The sequence below is a fragment of the Aethalodelphis obliquidens genome, unplaced genomic scaffold (assembly GCF_003676395.1).
Source record: "Aethalodelphis obliquidens isolate GAN/ISIS:26980383/991018 unplaced genomic scaffold, ASM367639v1 scaffold12, whole genome shotgun sequence".
In the NCBI taxonomy this organism is placed as follows: Eukaryota; Metazoa; Chordata; class Mammalia; order Artiodactyla; family Delphinidae; genus Aethalodelphis; species Aethalodelphis obliquidens.
This window is the reverse complement of record NW_020837956.1, coordinates 3,964,362-3,977,077: the sequence shown is the minus strand read 5'-3', so window position 1 is coordinate 3,977,077 and position 12,716 is coordinate 3,964,362. Positions and strand designations below refer to the sequence as shown.

The following is a 12,716-nucleotide window of genomic DNA, read 5'->3' as shown; positions in this document are numbered from 1 at the left end:
TGCTTCTCAGTAGGGAAATGTCTAGCCTACTCTCACCTGTGTTTTTCTTCCACCTGGACTCTCCTTCCCTTCTCTCCTTCAAGGTTTAGCCTCATAACCCTGGTCCATGACACCTTCGCTTGGAGATTTCAGTCCACAGTGACCGATCTATTTCCTGAATTCCTTAGAGCCTCGTTGCCTCTCTCTTCCTACCTACACGTCTCTTGGGTGTGGGTGTGTTTCCACCTAGATTGTGGGCTCCTCAAGGACAGGGACTATGCCCTCCATTGGTACATCCTTCTACAGCATAGAACACCATTCTGGATCCTGATTTATTCTCAAGGTAGGAGAAGGAGAAAGACATTCAGGAAAGATGTCAGAAAATTAACATCTTCCTGTGACACTGGACTGACGGATACAGCACATTTTATCCTTCCAAAGTCTCTGGATTGTGTCTTATAATAAAGTCTAAAAGTTTAATCTCTGTTTAGTAGGCACAGCATGCAAAAAATAAATTGCTATTATTATTATTAGCATTTTCTTACTAACAGATTTTTCAGAAGCTGTTTCCATACCAAGCAGATCAACCTTTCTGTTGTCATAGAGACAAAGATCTTTATATAACCATGGGCAAGGTGAGATTTTTTTTTCCCTCTCCCTCCTTTGACTTGTCTGGAACTAATAACAAAAGGAAAAGGACATTTTTTAAATTAATTATTTTCTTTTACTTTTTTTTTTCTCCAGTTAAAATGAGTGAATACATGGGAGGTATTTTTTCTTTTTTGTATCATATTTTAGATTTTAAATACCTAAGGTTTTAATCAAATATTATTGGGCTGGAAAGATCTGAACAATTGAACAATGCCATTTTCAAAATTTGCAAGCAGTGGGCTTATCAATGATAAGCAATTGTTATCCATTTTCCTTTTTTTTTTTTTAACCAAATAGTGGACTTTAGATGGAAGTCTTATAAGGCAGGACTACCAAGGCCTGAAATGATTAAAACATGAACCAGCATCTACTGAGGGGCCAGTGATGAATTTTAAGGTGCTCTGTGGTACTCGCCTCCTCCGAGCCCCAGAATTGAGAAATCTACCCTTCTCTCTGCAGAATCAGACCCTGTGGATAACAGTGTAAGACCACATCCCTCTTATCCCTTATCTCATAATTTCAGCTCTCTTCTTTTTATGAACTCCTAATAACTTATTATTCATGGCATTTTCTATCTTGTAATTACTGTTTACCACTTCATTCATTCATCGTCAAGAAAAGAGGATGTAAGCAGAACCCATTCACTTTTTCTTTCCTTTGCCTCAATGTTAAGTTATACCTTCATCCATCTGTCTTCTTCTGCCAGAGCTCAGAAGTATCCCTCTCTTTTAAGATGAACCCTTCCCCTCTGATCTGACATTGATGTCTTCCTCCCACTCCCATGGGCATCTTATACCATCATCCCTTGTGTCTTCAATCTGTCCTTCTCCATGGATTCCTTCCTCTACTCCTTTTTTTGAAGACAAAACAAAACAAACAAAACAAAAAATTCTTTCTTAATCTTGTTTATTTTTCCATATCTCAGACTTTGAAGTTTTAATCTGATCACAGCTGCCTTTTGCAATAAATAGGTACTGGGTGTGTGTGTGTGTCAGGGGTGTTGGAGGGGATGGAGAAGAGAAGTGTCTGGCACAAAGAAGTTTAAAACATGCTCCCTGCTTTCCAGAAGATTATATCCTCCATGGAGGAATACCTTGATTCTCAAACTCTAACATGCATCAGAATCACCTGGGGAGCTTGTTAAAATACAGATTGCTGGACTACACCTTCAGAGTTTCTGATGCAGAAACTGGGGCCTGAGAGTATGCATTTCTAACATTTTCCAGGTGGTACTTATGCTGCTGGTATGAAGAACATGGCCTTAAAGAAACTACCCTCCTATTCGTTCTATGCATCCTCTTGTCATACGGACGTTGAAGTCACCTTATCGTGCTGAAAAACTTATCCCCTTTTGGCTTTTATAGGCTCCACCTCCATAGGCTTCTCCCTTGAAGGATGAGGTCATCTCTCAATTATCTGATCCTTGGGAAGCCTGACTTTGTGCGGGCCAGAGCGCGTGCTGACCTAAGGGGTTTAAATGTCTAGGAGGAGATGCTGCTGGTGTGCATGCCAAGATAATGCATGTGAAGGGAGGGAGTCAGGGATTCTCTAGAATCCCACAGGAATGTTCAGAGCCTGGACAGCTGGCTTCTTTTGGGGAGTGGGACTAACCAGCCTCAGCATGCCAGCAGTACTTATTTTGTACCTGTTTCCCACTTCCATCCCCAAACCTAGTTAACCCTGTAAAATCTTTCTGAGGTGTTCAAGGCTTCTTTAAACTGTGCCGTGGGGCAGTGAGAGAATTTGTTTCTGTTTTAGTCTTTTCACTTCAGCCTACTCCAGGGAAGAGGTACTACTCTCCTGAGGCCAGTGTGGGTGTGGCAGCAGGAATTGTTGAGAGACCTCAGTGAAAAGCTGAATCTGAAAGGGGCTGGGACTGCCTCACCCATGCCTGCCTCACCCATGCCTGTCTCCTGGTAGAAACCAGGAGGTTTTCTAACTCAGTGCCAATTTGGAGAAGCTGAGAATTTTTTTTTCTTTTTTTTAAGGAAGGGGTAATTTTCTTACAAAAACTAGCAAATATGAAAAGATAGCAGGTGAAGTCCTGTCTTTGCGACTCAATAGCTGTAGGACCTTGGGTTGATTTTTCCAACTCTTTGGATCTCAGGTTCTTATAACCTGTATGATAAGTACCAGGTGAGTGAGAAAGGCCCAGTGTTAGTGGCACAATCATCCTTAAGAGCAAGATGGGAGGCTTGTCAGGGAAGGACAAGGGCTGGGACTCGGAAGGCAGCTTCTATGGGTTTATTGATGGATTGAAACAAATTCTATTAGCGTGGTCCTCACCCTCAGGGAATTGAGCTGACAAGATAATTAACGCAAACCAATTAATATAAGCCCCTCAACCTTTAAACTGTATCTCTTAACCACAAATATTCCCCAAAGGCCACTAACTGTCCCAGAGGAGAATCTCAGCCCTTCAGGAGGGTGGAGGAATTCCCTCCATCAAGCAAGCTCCTGACAGACTGCTGGGAGCCCAAGGACATGGGGCGGGGGGATCTCTTTCCTCCCCCAGCATGGAATTCCATCACGTCTAACGGTTAGAACATAACCAACACCTCTACCAGCCTGGTGCCTTTTGGACACTTTTATAGTCTTTTTTTTTCTTTCCTTTTCTCTTTTAACAACGTTATCAAGATGTAATTTATATACTCTAAAATTCACCCATTTTAATTGTACATTGCGATGGTTTTTAGTATGTTCATGGAGTTGTGCAACCATAACCACCATCTAATTTTAGATAATTTTCATCACCACAAAAAGCAACAGCCATTAGCAGTCACTGGGCCTTCACTCCAACCTGATGGCTACTCATCTCCTTTCTGTCTATCTGGACATTTCATAGAAAGAGAACCACATAATATGTGGTACCTTTTCCCGAAAAAGTGTCTGGTGACACTCAGATACGCTAGTATCGAAGACCCCCCTCTCCTCTATACCCCATCACTACAGCAGCCAGCTTCCTCCACCTGCCTGCCAGTGTATACAGCTCCCTAAGGGGTGGTGGTGTGCCAGAGCTGGAACTCAAGGCCTCACATCGATTCGGCAACCAGATTGAAATGCAAGTACATCTGATCAGACAACCAGGCTGAAATGCAAGTACATCTGGGGCTGGGGTGGAGCAATGACTTGTATGCTCACTGAAGTGTAGGGGAGCACTGGTTGGGGGATGCGCCAGCCAGCAGTCCCCATTGAGTGACCAGGTCACGCCTGGACACTGGGCCCGAGTGCCCCATTCCTAGAGGAACATAGGGTAAACAGAGCGCACAGTAACCTTCGCCATCCTGGCTGGCCCAAGGCTCAAAGAACACGCAAGACTTCTCCGGGCAGAGATAGCTGCTGACTGAGGAGCATGACACCCTGTCCGCTTCCAGCAGCTGCAGGGAGCGAAGCCATCCCGTGTGGCCTCTGGGCAGTTCCACCCCCCTGGCCGTGGCCCCAACCAGGGTGAAAGAGAGGGCCTGGGGCCATCTGGGGCTGGAGGGTGCTCGGGACCCCAACTCCAGGTGTGGCGGGGCGTGGCAAAGACGCCAAACTTGGGCTTATCACCCTGAGAGGTGGTGCAGCGTCTTTCTCCTAGCATCCAGGGGACCAAAGAGCAGGGAGGCAAGGCGGCCGGAGCGAGCGAGGGTGCCGGGGCGGGGGCGCAGCGTACTCACAGTCGGCTGAGGCCGGCCCGCGGGCCGGGGCAGCGCAGGGCGCCGTCGGGCGGGCAGCTGCAAGGCTCGGGGCAGGGCTCCCCGCGCAGCGCCCGGGGCAGCGGCGGCGGCGGCGGCGGCGGCGGCAGCAGCAGGAGCAGCAGCAGCGGTCGCAGCGCGGGGGGCCACCGCCCCATGGCCGGGAGCCTGAGCGCGGGCTCCTGCGGCTGGGCCAGTGCCCGGGACAGCCCGGGAGCGCGGCCCGCGCCCCTCTCCCCGCCCACTGGCCTGCCCTCCGGCTCCTCCCGCGCCGGCCCGCCCCTGCCCCCCCCCCACCCCCGACGGCGCCCCCGCTGCTGAGTCTCCGCTCTGCCTCGACCCAGGACAGTGGCCTGAGGGACCCCATCACCTCCTCTCTGCTGCGTTCCCCAGCCTGGCCTCTGCATCTCCAAATGGTCCTAGTTACAGGAGGTAGCGTGTGGAAGTGTTGAATGCTTTGGATACGGGAAGAGGTGGGGAGTTCTGAGTTCTCGTCCTGGCTCTGCTGTAACTATGAGTGTGAAGTTGAGCGAGTTGTGTTCCTTTCCCGAATCTCTCTTATTACATCTGTGAGAGGGACGGACTGATGATACTCGATACCAGCCCTGGCCGCTTCAGAAGGGGTGAAAGACGCTCCTCCTCCACTCTTTCATTCTCAGCCCCCAAATCCTTTCCCACTTTCTCCCAGCAACTCCTTCAGGCTATGGGTAATCTCTGTCCTCCCAACAACCCCGGTAATTTTTCTCTTGGTAGTAACCACTTTCCTCCTAACAGTAGTGATTTGAGCGTGTTCTCTACCTTCACTATAGACTGTGAGGTCCTAGAAAGCAAAGTCCAGTTCAGATTTATTTTTATATTTCTGGCTTCTACATGGTAAGTCCTCAATAAAGATGTGTTGAATGAATGAAACTGCTATAATAATGTACAGCGGCCGCTGCAATGGGAGGCCCAGGATAGGCTAGACCCTGTGACAGGTTCTCTTCCTCACATCACGTCTAAGTTTCACCATAAACTAGAAGGGTGTTTGCAACGAGAAAAATGATGTCCTGAGAGGTTACGTGACTTCTGCGAAATCACAGAGCTCTTAAGTCACTAGTGGAAACCTGTTTGAACTCATGTCTCTCACTCACTTTGTCTTACCTATGAAAAAAATTAATATATAATTTACATACCAAGGACTTGAAAAGGAGACAAATTTTATGGTTAACCACGGGGATGCAAAATTTCCCCTATTTAATTTCATCATTAAAACACTTTTCCTTTCCTCCTTCCAAGGACTCTGTTTGGATTCTGGAAAGAGGTGGACTTTGAGAGCTGGGAAGGTGTCTAAGACTCTACAGACAGGAAGTAAAAGAACAGAGTTCCTTCTTTTTGTTTTGAAGCTAACTCTCAAGGTCAGACCAGCTAAGTCACCAGTCTGTAGTGTCTTGTGAGTCTCCTGCCTGAGGAAGGTAGTTTTGTTTTTTCTTTTTTGCGGTACGCGGGCCTCTCACTGTTGTGGCCTCTCCCGTTGCGGAGCACAGGCTCTGGATGCACAGGCCCAGCGGCCATGGCTCACGGGCTCAGCCACTCTGCGGCATGTGGGAATCTTCCCGGACCGGGGCACAAACCCGTGTCCACTGCATCGGCAGGCGGACTCTCAACCACTGCGCCACCAGGGAAGCCCAGATTTATTTTTTTAATTAAAAAAAAAATCGTATGGCTTTGGCCACATTGTGCTAGATGGCATAAAAAAAAACAACAAAGCTTTTGTCTATAATATTGTCTTTCTTCTCTGGATCCCTCTCTTCTACTGTTTACCTGATCTCCTCACCCTTTCATACCACTGTATATGCTATTCACTCACCTGGAATGATTTTCTCTTCCTTTCCCATATTCCATTAGGTAAACTCCTGGTTGTCCTTCAAAACTCAGCCCAAAGTCATTTCCACTGTAATGCCTTCCTGGACCCAACCTAGCTGAGTAATTGTGCCCATAGCACTTGATTTTATGGCCTGTAATATAACACTCTGTAATTACTGCTTTAGTTTCGCTCCCCCCTTACTATTCATCTTAGTATTGCTAGGACATGTTTCTAGCTCCTAATAGGTGCTCAGTATATATCTGTTGAATAACAAGATGAATAAATGAAACCCAAGCACAGATCTATATATAGATGCTCGGTAAATCATCTGAGATGAGCTTAACAGACTTGCTTGATTAATTCTCAACCACTATGGATCTATCTGGATAAGTATCAAGTAATTACTCATGACTACTTTGAGGTCACATTTTCTTTCCCCTTTTAATTTGTCAGATTTTGGTAAGGGAGTTGGGATAGCACTGGCTTTTCAAACGTTTCCACCATGTAGCATGAAGTGCAGGAGGGAAGGAATGAATAACTCAAGGTGGCCGAGTGGCATTTATTCCAAGTCTTATGTTTTATGTGGCTTTTTCTTTTTACTTCATAGCATTTCTGTTATATAAAATGAACCATTGTTCTCACTCATCCCTGAAGAACCATTTGATTCTGTGCTTGGATATCCCTGGGGGCTACTTACACTCCAGTAGGAGAAGTTTTGGGCAGTCAGGATATCTTGACCATCATCAATAGTGTGACTTTGGTCTTCAGTTTCCTTATCTGTAGGAGGAGGGGTTGGAGTCCACGATCCCTAAGGCTTTTCTAGCTCTAAAATGCAAGGACTTTGTGTATTATTAATGCACTTATTGTATTGGAAGTAGAAGGAGTTGAATTGTTTACATTGATTTCTTATTGCTTGTCTTGGATTGGAAATCAAATCCTGTTTATGAAGAGGTGAAGTTGTTTATTTGGAAGAAAACTCACAACTGTAATGAATTTTCATAAAATTTTTCTATCTATGAGTAATTTCAGTTGGATCTTAATCATCACGTCAGTTCTTGCAATGTACCTATTATAACAAAATCATATGGAATTGTTTGCTATAATCACAAAAGTTTGTTACAATGGAACTTACCTATCCTACTCATTAATATGTGACCTATTTAGAGTGAGTATTTTTAAACCTGAAGGACTTCTGAGTCATATAACTATGCTTATAGTTGCTTTTGTCACAGAACTGCAAAAGAGCATGACCCACAAGGATTGCTAATTATATTTTGCTGACAAACTAAAGTTCATGGAATTCAGAAGAAGTTTATTCTACCTTAGAGATATAAAAATATCTGACACCACAACTCAGAAATCCTAATAGAGCTCTCCAGAATTCTAGAACAGAGCTTCTCATGTTGTAGGGGACAGAAGTATCATTTGGGAAGCTTTAAAAACAAAGATTCCTGGGACACCCTCTCTAAAGAGATTCTGAATTAATTGGTATGGGGTGGGGTCCAGGAGTCTGCATTTTAACAAGCACCCCATGGAATTTTTTTTTTTTTTTTGCGGTACACGGGCCTCTCATTGTTGTGGCCTCTCCCGTTGCGGAGCACAGGCTCCGGATGCACAGGCTCACCGGCCATGGCTCATGGGCCCAGCCGCTCCGCAGCATGTGGGATCTTCCCGGACCGGGGCACGAACCCGCGTCCTCTGCATCGGCAGGCGGACTCCCAACCACTGCGCCACCAGGGAAGCCCCAACCCCCATGGAATTTTGATGCACGGGATTGCCAGAGCACAACTGGCGAAACACTAAAATGGAAATTCTAGAATTACTTTTGCTTTGGGAAGACAAAGTTCAAGAATCTTTTTGAAGGACTCTGAGTGAAGCCTAAGAATTGGGATGCACTGTCAAAGAAACCTGGTGTATACAAGCACATGCATAAAATAGCAGTGTGTGTGTGTGTGTGTGTGTGTGTGTGTGTTTACAAAAGTGCTCAATTGGTTGTAATGCTGAAGCTTTTCCTTTTAAGTAGCAATCAGTTTACTTATTTTAAGTTTTTTCTTTTCGGGCGGGAGTGAGCAATTTTACAAGATCATGGATCCTGTTTTTCTTCATGTCTTACTAGATCAAAACTCAACAGCACTTGATGTCACACTAAGACATTGGAGTTGGAAGAAGTCAGCAAAGTAATAAAAAACAATCCTCAAGTACACTAGGCAAGATTCTGTGCTTCTGAACACATGCCCTATGAGTACCGTAACTGATACATCTTCCTCTTAAAAGCAGTGGTTTTACCTTTTCCTCAGAAGAAATGTGAATGTAAGGGCAGAGGAAGAAAAAATGTGTAAGAAAAGAAAGAAAAAATGGAGTTATGCCTGTCAGTTGTCCACTTTTGCCACTTGGAACAAAAAACAAAACAAAGAAAATAAAAAAAGATGATCCCTGAAAGTTACATTCTGATATTTCATGCAACCTCTCTGTTGCCTGCTTGAAAATTTCATCCATGGTGTGGAAACAGAGATGTGGTCAGCTGTGTGCCACCTCCAACGTGGCCCTGGGGTTCCTGTGGGCCTTGAGAGGAACTCAGCGCTACAGGCTGATGGGCACCTGGGCCCTGGTCCTAGGAGTGGGTCTGGAAATGGAGGGCGAAGGCTGGTCTGGGGCATGAGATTCCTTCTGCAACGCTGACAGAGAGAGAGAGAGCTAGAGAAGGGGGCTTGCCTTTTTGGTTATGTTGCCGGAAGGCTGTGAATGAATTGGGGGCTGCTGTCCTCCTTGTCTCCTGGAAAAAGCCTGTCTGTTCTGGCAGTGACTAAAGCTACTGAGAGAAAAACAGAGATGAGAGACACATTGGGAGACAGACCAGAGGCCAGCACCTCCCTTGGACTTGCCAATGTAATGAGCCAATACATCACCTCTTTTGCTTAAAAGCAAATTGAAATTGAATCTCACTCATTTGCAACCAGAATTCCTAATCTCCACTATCAGCCTTGCTGTGACCTTTATTCTGTCTACCTCCTTCACCCCTTCTCAGCTGGGAAAGAAATAGGACTTTTCTATTCTTATATCAGTCATAGGACTCATCACAAACACAGTGAATTTTTCCTCTTTGCACTGGCAGCATTTATCACAGTGCTTCTGGGAATAAAGGAGTGGAGTCAGTGAATGAACAAATGAATGAATGATAAATGAGTGAACAAAGAGGTAGTGACATAGAACCATATTATTCTTTCTAGAGAAGCTGCATTTTGCTAAAGAATTCACAAAACATTCTTTGCATTTGAGGCAAGGCCTCCTAGCAAACGGAGACCTTGGTTTAGAAATAAAATCTCAAGCTAAAATATTAGCTAGAGCCAATACAAGGAAAGAGAGAAAACTTTCTGAAATGGTGAAATAAATCCACAAGGAAACAGGATTTGATTTTTTTTTTAACATCTTTATTGGAGTATAATTGCTTTACAATGGTGTGTTAGTTTCTGCTTTATAACAAAGTGAATCAGCTATACATATGCATATATCCCCATATCTCCTCCCTCTTGCAGGATTTGATTTTTAAAAGCAGATATAGCATTAATCAAAGTGTGTACCACAGGATACTGGTTGCCTGCCATGCTCATTGACAATATTTAGGGAAAATGTGTCAAAGTTCAAGAAATTTGGGAAAAATTGGGTTAAAAAAGTTAAATAAGGTTCTTTACTAGACAATTTCTCAGAACTTTTAACATGCACTCTGAATCTCCAAGAGGGCCATAGCATATGGCCCTGTGACTTTGGGACATGTTTTGAGAATACGGATTTGGGAAAACAGGTTGAGAAAACTGAGTTATTCACAAATGTTCAGGCACTTGACTTTTAGGGCAAAGAACTCTTTCACTGAACTAGAAGCCAGAGCTGACCTTAGCATGGATATAGCCCACTAATGTGTGGCTTTGGTGGTGAAAGGCAAGGTTGCCTGGATCCCTCTCTGAGTATTCCATCCTCTGAGTATTTTTAGATACTCAAGATCTAGAAATCCCAATGTTATCAATATGTTATTTTAGGCTAAGCATTGCTTTCCCAGGTCCCCTTTAAAAATGAAAATACAGCACAGGGTGAGAGCATATTGATTCGATTGTATCTTCACCTGAATTATTAATTTTTAGAATACTTTTTGAAGTCCATGTGTATGTCGAGTTTAGGAGGTAGACGCCCTTTGCCAGCACAGAGGGAAGAGCTCGCAGAAAGCTTCCTCCCGTGAGAGCTGTGTCAGGACCCCGGTCTGTGATCTGCCTTCAGATGCATTTAAAACACAGAGATCAGGGCCTGGAGAGTGAAGAAAACCTCTGTTTTCCTCCCGGCTGCTTTGTGTGGAGGCCGCGGCCCTCTCCCCTCACCCTACTGCTCTCATCCTGTCCTGGGCGGGCATGGTGACGGGCTGTCAGGCCTGCTGAGAGAGCCCCTTGCTGGGTGCGGCTCTATTAGAGATGCACGGGGAGCCGTACCATCTGTCTGCCTACTGCTGATCATATCTGTCACACTGAGTTATGCTTTCCGGACATGATGTGGCATGCAGACAAACAGAAAGGCCAGTCATTACCCTAGGGTCTGCAAGGCCTTTATCAAAAGGCGAATCTCCTTCAAAGATTAGTTTGGAAATAGCCGTCAGTACTGAACGGTGCACGTGGGGCCCATGGACTGGAAGAATGGTGGTCCTGTTTTCATCACAAGGGAATGTAGCAGGGGCTGACTTGCAACAGTGCTGAGGGGGCCTGTGAGAGAGGGGCCATGCTGGAAGATGAGGAGTGCTATTAGGATGTGTGGAGTTTGAGGTGACATCAGGCTGGAGAGACCCAGGAGGTGGCTGAACCTCACTGGTGCGGAGCAAGGGAAACAGTGAAATGGGAGAGACAGACTTGGGTTTTCTACATCAGTGGTTGTCAAGTTCTTAGAATCACTTCTGGGAAGTTGCTTAAGAGGCAGATGCAGGGAGATTCTGCTTCTGTACATTGGCATCAGGATAGGAAATGTGCGTTTTAAAAGTATCTCAAGTGACTTTTTTTTGGAGAAGGGACCCCATTCTACCCTCTGAGAAACACTGCTCCAGAGTGATTAATGAAACCCTGGGAGAGATTGCTGGAAGAGAAAAGCCGTGGGCTCAGGACGGCATGGCAGGCAGGATACCTACCAGGAAGGAGGAGGAATCAAAGGAGCTATCAGGGCCTTCCCTGGTGGCGTAGAGGTTGAGAGTCCGCCTGCCAATGCAGGGGACACGGGTTCCTGCCCCGGTCCGGGAAGATCCCACATGCCGCGGAGCGGCTGGGCCCGTGAGCCATGGCCGCTAAGCCTGCATGTCCGGAGCCTGTGCTCCGCAACGGGAGAGGCCACAACAGTGAGAGGCCCGCGTACCGCAAAAAAAAAAAAAAAAAAAGGAGCTGTCAGAGCCGGCTGTGCAGCAGAGAATAGACTATCCATGCAGGAAACGAGACAAATGATAGACAAACACAAAGTAAATTTTTTTCTTCCTTGAATTTAAAGCTACAAAAATTAAAGAAAATCCTGTGTATGACTTTACTTCTACTAACTAGCCAAGAGAAATGTCAGTTAAAGGAAACACCAAATGGTAGAGAAATAACTGTAAAACAAATACACTCATGTGTTGAAAATGGTTTAAGCCTTTTGGAAAGCAATGTGGTAATTCCCATCCAGATCTAGGCGTATGTGTATGCTCCTCAATCCAGTGACCCTAGAACTGAGGATTTTCCAAAGAAAATAATTGAACAGACTAAAAATGCCATGAGAATGGAGATGCTCATTATGGTCCATTCCACATGACACATTTGAAATAAACTGAATATTCAGCAGTATTACAGTGATTTAAAGAAATTACGATTCATTTAATCAATGTAGTATGCAGTAACAAAATAATTTGAGAGACATAGGAAAGTTGAATGTGTTAAAAAGTCAGAATACAAAGTAATATTTACACTGTAAATCCAATAAGGTAAACATATTCCTTTGAGGAGAAAAACAACAGAGAGTTATTTTCTGTCCTAATCCTACACCTCCAAGTCAGCTCAGGACATCATGTACTGTATACCCGGTAATCCATAAACCAAAACACAGATACCAGTTGGTGTTATGTGTTTCTCACATGGCCAAGATAGCTCTGCAAACAGCCTACCCCTCCCCTCTCGCTAGCTTCATTATTGGTTTGGTTTCCAACTCTTCCTTCCCACTCTTGCCTCTTTATACGAGCTTAGGATGCCACGTCTGACCCTCCTCACTTTATATTAGCATGTGGCTTCTTCCACTCCTGACTTTCATCTTCCCCTCAGACCCTGCTGTGACTGGCTGTCCCAGTGTCAGACCACCTCAGGTACTAACACCCATTTCAACAGTCCTTTAATGTGTTTAAGTTTTTACTTTACAAAAATCACATCAAAGTAATGTTCTTGCTAAAACTATCCCAATGGCTTTAAACAGCTAATATGGAAACATATAATACTTTCTCATATTCCTCCCCCATCCACAGCCCTGGCATTTGCTTCCTTTCTAATTAACTGCTGTGTATTTTATTCTCTTTATTTTTGCTGTGT

The 12,716-nt window shown here is 44.9% G+C and overlaps 1 protein-coding gene across 2 annotated transcripts in view; it reads right to left on the bottom strand.

Moving 5' to 3' along the window:
* The window catches only part of LHCGR (luteinizing hormone/choriogonadotropin receptor), a 61,708-nt gene extending 57,183 nt beyond the window's left edge, over positions 1-4,525 (bottom strand). The window contains exon 1 of one of the 2 annotated variants that reach the window (XM_027113894.1): positions 4,290-4,525. In XM_027113894.1, coding sequence (XP_026969695.1) covers positions 4,290-4,465 — 176 coding nt within the window. In that variant the 5' untranslated portion in view covers positions 4,466-4,525. The remainder of the gene's footprint in view (positions 1-4,289) is intronic. The other variant, XM_027113893.1, reaches the window with a different exon arrangement.
* Between the last annotated feature and the right edge of the window lie 8,191 nt (positions 4,526-12,716).